Below are 9998 nucleotides of genomic sequence, written 5' to 3'. Positions count from 1 at the left end.
TGAAGAGGCCATTGGGTAATTGATGATGTGTTAGTTCTTGTTGACAAGTTCATCTTCCCGACGGACTTTGTGATTCTTGATTATGAAGTGGACTATGAGGTGTCTATCATTTTGGGTAGACCATTGCTCGTTACGTGGAAGGCTCTTGTTGATGTGGAAGCCGGTGAGCTCACTTTTCGGGTGGATGACGAAAAGGTGGTCCTCCATGTGTGAAAATATATGAGGCAACCGAATAAGAATGAAGTTTGTTCATTTGTGGATTTGGTAACTGATGTTATATTGATGATTCTAGTGCCACATTGAATGTTGAGGATAATTTAGAATCCATTTTGCTCAACATTGATGATGTTAAGGAGAAAGAAGGCTACATGTAGTGTGTTAATGCATTGCAAGGAATGGGGTCGTACACTTATAAGCCCCGCAAGCTATCTTTGGATCTTGAAAATCAGAAGACTCCTCCAACAAATCCCTCATTCTAGGAGCCTCCACTTTGGAGTTAACCCATTGTCTCCATATCTCAGGTATGAGTTCATTGGCCTTCTTCTACTTTATTAGTTATTCTTTCTTCTTGTTTGACAAGCATGTAGGCAGAGTCCACATTGGAGGTGCTACAAAGGAGGAAAAGAGCAATCAGATAGAAATTAGCAGATATCCGGTGCATAAGCCCCACCTTTTGCATGCACAAGATTGTTCTGGAGGAGGCTGCCAAACCCTCCATTGAACATCAAAGGAGTCTAAATGAAGCAATACAAGAGGTGGTCAAGAAGGAGATAATCAATTAGTTGGATGCTTGGGTTGTTTACCCCATTTCCAATAGCTCGTGGACATCTCAAGTGCAATGTGTTCCAATGAAAGGGGGCATGAATATGATAACAAAAGACAAGAACGAATTGATTCCCGCAAGAACTGTCACCGGGTGGAGAGTGTGTATGGACTATAGGAAGCTCAACAAAGTCACTCGGAAAGATCATTTCTTGCTTCCATTTCTTGATCAAATGCTTGATAGGTTGGCCGGACATGCTTTTTATTGCTTCCTTGATGGATACTCTAGCTACAATCAAATTCTTATTACCCCTAAAGACCAAGAAAAAACCACTTTCACTTGTCCCTATGGTACTTTCGCATTCTCGCGGATGCCATTTTGTTTGTGTAATGCACCGACGACCTTTCAATTGTGTATGATGGCTATTTTCACCGACATGGTCGAGGATAATATTGAGGTATCCATGGATGATTTCTCCATGGTTGGGATTTCTTTTGATGATTGCTTGAACAATTTTGATAGGGTCTTGGGTAGATGTGAGGAGATAAATTTGGTGTTGAATTGGGAGAAATGTCACTTCATAGTCGAGGAAGACATTGTCCTAGGCCACAAAATTTCAAAGCATGGTATTGATATCGATAAGGCCAAAATTCAGGTGATCTTCAAATTCCCTCCCCTATATCCGTGAAAGGAGTGAGGATCTTCTTGGGTCATGCGGGGTTCTATCGCCGATTCATGAAAGACTTTTCCAAGGTGGTAAACCATTTGTGTAAACTTTTGGAGAAGGATGCCAAGTTCCATTTCAACGAAGATTGTATGAAGGCATTCGAATTGCTCAAGTTAAAGTTGACTACTACTCCTATTATCACCGCACCAGATTAGAGCTTAGCTTTTGAACTCATGTGTGAAGCTAGTGATGTGGCGGTTGGAGCAGTTTGGGGAAACGTATCAACAAAATCTTCCATCCGGTCTACTATGCTAGCAAGACCATGAATAATTCCCAAGTCAATTACAAAGTGACCGAAAAGGAGCTACTTGCTAATGTTTTTGCTATGGAGAAGTTCTGCCCGTATTGATGGGTACAAAGGTGATTGTTCAAACCGACCATACGGCGTTTCGATATTTGATGAGCAAGAAAGATTCTAAGGCAAAGTTGATGTTATGGGTGCTTCTATTGCAAGAGTTTGATTCAAGACCGCAAGGGTAGTGAAAATCAAGTGGCGGACCACTTATCTCATTTGGAGGAGGAGGGGAGGACACATGACATCCTTAAGATCAATGATTCCTTCCCCAATGAGCAATTGCTAGCCATTTCAATGAACGGGATACCATGGTTTTCCGATTTAGCCATTTATCTTGTGAGCGGTATTGTATCGAATGTGTTCTATTCAAACCAAAGAAAGAAGCTCAAACGGGATTTCCTTGACGATTATTAGGATGAGCCGTATCTTTTTCGGATATGTACCAATGGTGTGATCCGACGATGTGTGTTGTAGGAAGAACAAATGGGAATTCTTGAGGCTTGCCACTCCTCACGGTATTATGGTCACCATGGTGGAGTGAGAACAACAACAAAAGTGATGAGTTGTGTATTCTATTGGCCTACTCTCTACAAGGATGCTAGTGATCTAGTCAAGCATAGTGATGAATTTCAAAGGTTCGGTGGGATTTCTAAGAAGAATGAGATGCCCCTCACCACCGTCTTGAAAATTGATATCTTTGATGTTTAGGGTATTGATTTCATGGGACTGTTCGTGAGCTCTTGTGGTAATACTTACATTTTGGTAGATGTGGACTATGTCAAAATGGGTTGAAGCCGGGCTTTACCCAACAACGAAGCTCGAAGTGTGGTGGAATTTTTGAAGAAGAACATCTTCACAGGATTTTGTACTCTTAGGGCCATTATTAGTGATGGGGGTTCGCATTTTTGCAACAAGACTTTTGATATCTTACTCACCAAATATGGTGTCACTCACAAATCTCGACCCCCTACATCCTCAAGCAAGTGAACAAGTTGAAGTCTCCAACCGGGAGATCAAGAGTATTTTGTCAAAGACTGTGAATGCCAACCGGACGGATTGGTTAAGCAAACTTGATAATGCCCTTTGGGCTTATAGGACGACCTACAAAACATAGATTGGGATGTTTCCATATCGGTTAGTGTTCGGGAAGGCGTGTCATCTTACAGTGGAACTTGAGCATAAGGTCATGTGGGCTTTGAAGAAGTTGAACCTTGAGTGGGATGTCGCCGAAACTTAATGGTGGCATATTTGGATGAGCTTGATGAGCTTGATGAATTCCGTTATCATGCTTACACAAATTCCTCCCTTTACAAGGAGGAGATGAAGTACCTCCATGACAAGTACATCCATAACAAGGAGTTGAAAGAGGGTGATCTTGTGCTATTGTTCAATTTCCGGTTATGGATGTTTCCGGGAAAGTTGAAGTCAAATTGGAGTGGCCCATTTGGAGTGGTGAATGTAACCCCCTTTAGTGCTCTAGATTTGAAAAAATAAGAACGATCAGTTGTTTAGAGTTAATAGGCATCGGGTTAAACATTATCTTAGCAAGGTTGATGATGGCCACATTATGGAGGTTCTTCATTTCAAATGATTGGTAATCTGCATCGTGCCACAGCGTTAAATCAGACGCTTCTTGGGAGGCAACCCATGTGTTGTTTTCTTTTTCTTTTTCTTGTTCTTCTTCCTTTGATAGGCTTTGTTTTTTGCTAGCTAGTTTGAAGTGTGTGCCAGAATGGTTGTGCATTGCAGGGACTATGCAAGAAACATTAGTTAAGTGTCACAATAGTGCAGACCACACCATAATTATGCAGAAAGCACAATCACTCTGCAGCCGCACAATTCTGTGTGCAGTCGCACAATTCTGTGTGCGGTCACATAACTGGAAAACCAAAAGTGCATGCTATCTGAAGATTGGCCTCTAAAATTTTAGTAACAATTTGCGGCCGCACATAAAATTGTGTGGTCCGCAAAAATTCTGCGGCAGCACTCACTTTTGTGCGGATCTTACAGCTTATTCCATGGTTCAGGTAAATAGTGTGGACCGCACTAAAAATTGCACGACCGCACTCAGCTTCATTTTTGACCGACTGGGTTAACCTATAAATAGGACTTCCATGTACTATTCACACTTTACACTCTCTGACCTCTGGAACCCTAAGCAAACACAGTGCATATCCCATTAGTTCTAAATCTTCCTTCAATTCATCAAGTTAGATTCTCTCCTGCATCATTCATCATTGGTATGTTCAATCCATGTTAGATTTTTGGTCATTCTTCTTAATTTTTGTTTTTTTCTTTTCTTTAATTAGTTTAGTTATTTTTAGGCCTATAAATGCTAAATGTGCTTAATATGTGCTTCAAGATCATGTGGGTAGCTTCATATATGTTCATTAGGGACTGGGTAGACCACTAATCTTGTAAATTTGTGCAAACCATGTCTAATTTGTGAAAAATTGCATGAACCCCAACGTTTGCCGGGAAAAATTAAAATTGTGAGGCCGAACACATTTTTGTGTGGTCCGAAGGTTTCAAAGTGAGGGAAAAAGTTCGAATGAAAAGTGCGGACCACACTCAAAATTATGCAGTCCGCAGTGAAATTATGCGGTCCGCATTAAAATTATGCTATCCGTACTGTTGAATGTTATGCGGTCCGCATTAAAATTATGCTATCCGTACTGTTGAATGTTATGCGGTCCGCATTAAAATTGTGCGGTTTGAACTTGGTAGTCTACGACCGGACTCACTTTTGTGCAGTCCACACTCACTTTTGTGCGGTCCGCACTGCCTCTTCTGTAGTTTGATTCCTTCAATTGTCATGCATTTGTGTGCACTTTTTTGAGCTCCAACTTATTCTTATTGCTATGAATTACAGACAATGGTTAGGTCATGTGATCGAGGTGATGCTTCTAAAGGGAGGTGAATCCTCCCGAGGCCGAGGCAACAACCTTCCACTAGCCATACAGAGAGCCATAAGCGAGAAACCAACCGCCAACAGAGTTCCTGAACCCTCTAAGTCCACTGAGTATCCTCAGTCTAGGGAAGCTTCTGAGGGTAACTCTGTGCAAGCACTGCCCGATACACAATCTCAACCTGAACAAGTCCCAGGTAAATTTCACTTGAGAGATGAATCCTCTTCCGCTGCTAGTTCTTTTGAGGGTTCGGTAGAGGGTAGCCAAGATTCTAAGCCATCTTCCTCACATGCCCAGGTTGCACCAATCAATATAGAAAGAGTTATGGGAGGATCGATTTGTGAGCCTGACTGCCTTTACTAGATTCAGAGAGTGGTGGCCCCAGAGATCACTCACACTTGAGCGACAGTTCTTAATGAAGGATTTGGACATTCACAACCCAAATGTCCTTAGACAATTCCAGGAGCAAAAGGAATGGAAATTGTTCACCCACAGTGTCATCGATGCAAATGAGCACTTGGTTAAAGAATTTTATGCCAATGTGGCTCAAATTAAGAAGGGTACCAAGATAACAATAGTGAGAAATCTGAAAGTCAGATTCGACTCAGGTGCTCTGAACACTTATGTGGTCTTTGAAGACGTCGAGGTGGTCTAGTATTTGGAAAAGCTTGCTATGGGTGATGCAGCTCGTCCGTGGCTAGCTGAGATTTTGGATGCTCGAGGACCACCATCCTCATGGCTCATAGCAAGGGTTCCCATAGTCCGGGCCACCCTAAATTTTGAAGCCAAAGGGTAGTTGACTGTCGTGTATAGCCGTATTGATCCGTGCTTAAATGAGAATAACCTCCCACTTCCCGAGCAGTCCTAGTTTCTTCGATTATGGCTAGGTACCCGATAAATGTGGGTGCCATCATGTCCACCAACATGACATTCGATGTCCAAAATGGTGAAGTTCATACCCGTACCCAAACTTCCTCATAGAGTATTTCAATGATCAAAAGGTGGAGCCGAGGCAATATAATACAAAAGTAAAGGCCAAGAAGCCTTTCTCATGGTACCACTTGCAGGGTGCTGACAACCCGAAGTTCAAGGGTAAGGCAACTACTTCTGCTGGCCAGTATGAAGAGCCAACGATAGTAGTTGCTGAGCCTTCCGTAGATGCTATGCCTCCATAACAGCTGGTCCTTCCACTGGGACACAATCATGCCACCACCTTCTTCTTTTAGACCATCAGCTTCATTATCAGTGCCAGCCTCATCCACTTATCCACAGACTATGCTGAGAGTCTCCCAGACAATAGAGAGTCTCAAAAACTGGATACAGACAGCTACTTCAAAACTGTCTGACATATCCAGTGTTGTTGCAGCATAATCTTCTACCCGAGCAGCACCACAGGTACCTCCGCCAGTGGAGGAAACATTGAAGAAGATTCTGCAAAACCGGAAGACCATTATGGAGACTCTGGTGAAGCATGAGGAAGTCATTGAGGAGTTGGAAAAGCAAGCGAAGAAGATGCAAAAGTTTCAAGCATCGAAGAAGTCAGTGGAGAGGTTAAGAAAAGTGATTGCCATGATAGCATCTGAGGAGATCTACCACTTGACCTGCTTATTGAGCCAATAGTCCCAGTAGCACAGGCAGCATCAGCAGTACCCGAGGCATCAGAGGCAACAACTGGCTAGTGTGAGGAGCTGGACGCTACTGTCCACACCTCTGAGGAGATGCTACAGATGCTCAGCAACCCTGTTGTCCCTCAGCCAGGTGATGATGAGATACAGTTAGAGGAGACGGAGGATGTTGTGGATGCCATGCAGATTGAGACTACATAGGGAGTTCTCTTAACTATCTACCCTTCCTTGTTCTTATTTTTGTTAAGCATTTGGGACAATGCTTATTTTTATTCGGGGGGTTGTCTATTTTGATTTATTGGACGTTGACATTGGCCAGTACTAACACTTATACTATTTTCCTTTTAGCTTTATTTTCTCTTTGGTTATGTATATATTCCTCCCTTTTCCCTTGATGTATATATTCATTTTCCCCTAGGTTTTTATATTCATTTGTCTTACTTTTCGTAGTTTATATCAATAGTTTGTATATTCATTTGTCTTGCTTTCCGTACTTTATTTCATAGCTTTTTTAGTTTGTCTTTCTTAGTAGTATAACTTATCCCAAAAAAGACCTGCATGATTTCAAGTTGAGTGAGCTTACATTAGTGGTGATTTACATAAGGGGCAAGCATATGGTACTTAAAGCCGTACTTGTGACATTTTTTTGAGAGAGATGAGTGAACTTTTCGCAATCCTTGCATCGAGTGTTGCATTTGAAAGTGAGATATGACAATGGAGAGTAGAGGAGGAGGAGTTTGGGATTCATAATGACCCACATAATAGAGCAAGCGTCCTTGATAAATAGAGTCAACTCTTGATGCTCTAGTGCCACATTAGAACTATTGTACTCAAAAAGTCAAATCATTACATTATTGATAATTCATACGTGTTGTGCATAATTGTTGGTCCTAATTGATGTGTGTTTAATTCACTTTAGGTCATATGAAATAGCTCTGTTATTGTGGAGGTAGGAATTAACTTATTTGCATGAGGACAAGCACCAACTTAAGTTTGGGGGAGTTGATAAGTAGGGATTTTGACTACTTATTTGCACTCTTTTTACTTGCATTTTAGCTCAAAATTGCTTAAAGATATTCCCGAAAACTAATGAAATGTGATTGTTTGAAGGAGTGTTAGAATATAAGCTAAAGAGATGAAAATCAACTCAAGAAGGGGTAATATTGGATAAGGACAAAAACAAGGCTAAAAGGGCACTGCACGGACCGCACAATATTGAGTGCGGCCACAGATCATGAAGATAGCCTCTGATAAGAAATGCTATGCAAAGTGCGGACCACACAATTATAGTGTGGCCACATAAGATAAAGTTCAGAGAGATGGGATTTTATGGTTAAGAAGAAATGCGGACCACACTAATTTTGTGCGGCCGCATAATCAAGAGCGCGGCCGCACTCAGAAATGTGCGGTCATAGAAGTCCCATAATGCCAAACCCAAGGTCATGAAGTGCGGACCGCACTATAATTGTGCGGCCGCGGAAGCAAGAGTGCGGGTACACTCATATATGTGCGGTCCACAGAAGTTGAAGCGGTACAGCCGCAACCCAGAAATGTGTGGCCGCTGAACTGGAACCTGTCAAGCCAAGTCCCAATGTGCGGACCGCACAACCTTCGCAGGGGCAATTTTATCAGATATTTTCAACTTAGTATAAGTAGAACATTTTGTCATTTTTAGTTTAAGTTTTGTATGTAGGGAGCACCTGAGCCATTTTTATTTGTTGTATTGGGTAACATTGTTCTACATTAGCTTTTAAACATTAGATTTTCTTTCCTTAATCAAGTATTATGAATTCTATCTTAGTTTCTTCTTTAATTTCTTCATTTTCCATGAGTAGCTTAACCCTTAGCTAGGGTTGTGACCCAACCCTAGTATGAGTACTTAATAGGTAATTGATTTAAGGCTTATTTATGTTTGGGTTTATGATATTTAGCATAGTTGTTGCTTGAATTTCAGAATTGATGGTTGCAAACATTGATTCATGCCTATTTGACTTAGTATCTACTTGAGAAAGAGAGACTAAGTCTAGGAAAAATAGGCTAACTAGGAATTTGGTTGAACTCAAGAAATTGATAGCCCATAGTAAGACCCGACCTGAGCATTTATCACTTGCTTTGTGAAATACCCATTTGGACTTGAGAAAGCCAAATCGGGCAAAATCACTCAAACTACCGAGAGGTATAGAGCGACTAATTGAGTGTGATTGCTATATTGTAATCCAATCAACCAAACATGCCCTAAAGCTCTAAATCTATTAGGTAACCAACTAGGTGGAAGTTGCAACCCTAGATCTTTCATATTGAAAAACAACCAAAATAAATAATATTGTCTCTTAGCTCTACAATTACAATCAATAGTTTAAAAGTAGAAATAGAAACAACAATTGAAAATGTGAAAGTGTAATTTTTGGCACATCAGTCATTCACACTAGGTGTATACCTAATCCAAAATCAAACTACTTAAAGATTCGACCCCGACTTGCGTTTGGTTTTTATTACTGCTTCGACCACCTCATAACGTATATTTGTGGTGTGAATTTTTGGGAAATCAAGGGGCGGCCTCCAGTGCTTTCCATAGAAGCAGACTTGTTATTGCAGAAGCGACGTCACAAAAGCGTCCATTTGCTTTTCAAGTGTGAAGATCGCCTGGGCAGAATTATATATGTTAGCCAAATCGGATTTTGCCTCATTTCACCTCATTTATCTCATTAGGGCCAGCCTTGGGCGATTTTGGAGTGCCATTTTATCATACTTCATGTGGCAAGTGATTCCTACTATTGTGAGTTAAATACACGATTTACATATGCATTTTAACATGAAAGATTATGGGAAATTCTGGGATTTTGAGAGAAAACCTAGAAATTGGTATTTTTTTATTTATTTTTACCACGAAATTTGACATGGAGTTTGGAATATATTATATATTTGAGTTCATAATTTTATGCGTAATATTTATCTTCATTTATTTTTGGATTTCGTGTACATGGGCCTGAGGGTTGACTTTGTTATCTTTTTTAGCAGAGTTGGGAATCATAAGAAATTGTTAAGTTATACCCATTGGGGTATATTTTGATTTATTTGCACATTGTTTGACTAGTTTTGGATCGGCAGGCATCGGTTGGAGGGTTTAGAGAGGCATTGGAGCCGGTTATGGAACGTCCGAGTGAAGTATGTCTCTTATCTAAACCTGTGAGGGAGAATTTACCTCGTAGGTGTTATTATTGCTATATGCTACATGTTGTGGGAGTTGCGCACATATGAGGTGACGAGTGTCCATGTGTATGCTAGAACTCTTGGTTATGTCCGGGTAGACTTAGGTTCACGCCATGCTTTAATTGTACTATTTGAGTTATCCTTGCTAGTTGAATTTCTTTATTTCGTGTTACAACTTGAGACTAGGATTGGGTAGAGTGATAGACTCGCTATTATAGAGATTTGACGAGCTAATTGATTAGTCGCAGAATAATTGTGCTCCTTTCATAAATTTCTCCTGCGTTGTACGTGTTTGTCAAAAATTTTCCTTTAATTTCGTAACTCACACGTATATCCGTGAGTGAGGTCAAGGACCAATTAAAGCTTCGTATTCTAATGGGATCGGGTCGTTCGCCTCGATAGTATCATATTCTTATGGTATCGGGCCGTTCGGCTCGGCAATATCATATTATTATGGGATAGGGCCATT

The 9998-nt window shown here is 40.9% G+C and overlaps 1 protein-coding gene across 1 annotated transcript; it reads left to right on the top strand.

Annotated features, from left to right (window-relative positions):
• Window positions 1-1181: 1181 nt before the first annotated feature.
• Window positions 1182-2493, top strand: LOC107778081 (uncharacterized). The gene is made up of 2 exons (XM_016598266.1): window positions 1182-1418; window positions 2260-2493. Exons 1-2 carry the CDS (start codon window positions 1182-1184, stop codon window positions 2491-2493), a joined length of 471 nt encoding a protein of 156 aa, XP_016453752.1.
• The last annotated feature ends 7505 nt before the right edge of the window (window positions 2494-9998 follow it).

Source organism: Nicotiana tabacum, chromosome 5 (assembly GCF_000715075.1).
Source record: "Nicotiana tabacum cultivar K326 chromosome 5, ASM71507v2, whole genome shotgun sequence".
NCBI classification, from domain to species: domain Eukaryota; kingdom Viridiplantae; phylum Streptophyta; class Magnoliopsida; order Solanales; family Solanaceae; genus Nicotiana; species Nicotiana tabacum.
This window is presented reverse-complemented; position numbering and strand designations above follow the sequence as displayed.

Excerpts from the sequence above, each read along its gene's own strand:
- LOC107778081 (XM_016598266.1), top strand. The coding sequence starts at position 1,182 with ATGGCTATTTTCACCGACATGGTCGAGGATAATATTGAGGTATCCATG. Across the intron at positions 1,419-2,259 it reads TCGATAAGGCCAAAATTCAG|GAAGAACAAATGGGAATTCT; the intron begins GTGATCTTCAAA and ends TGTGTGTTGTAG.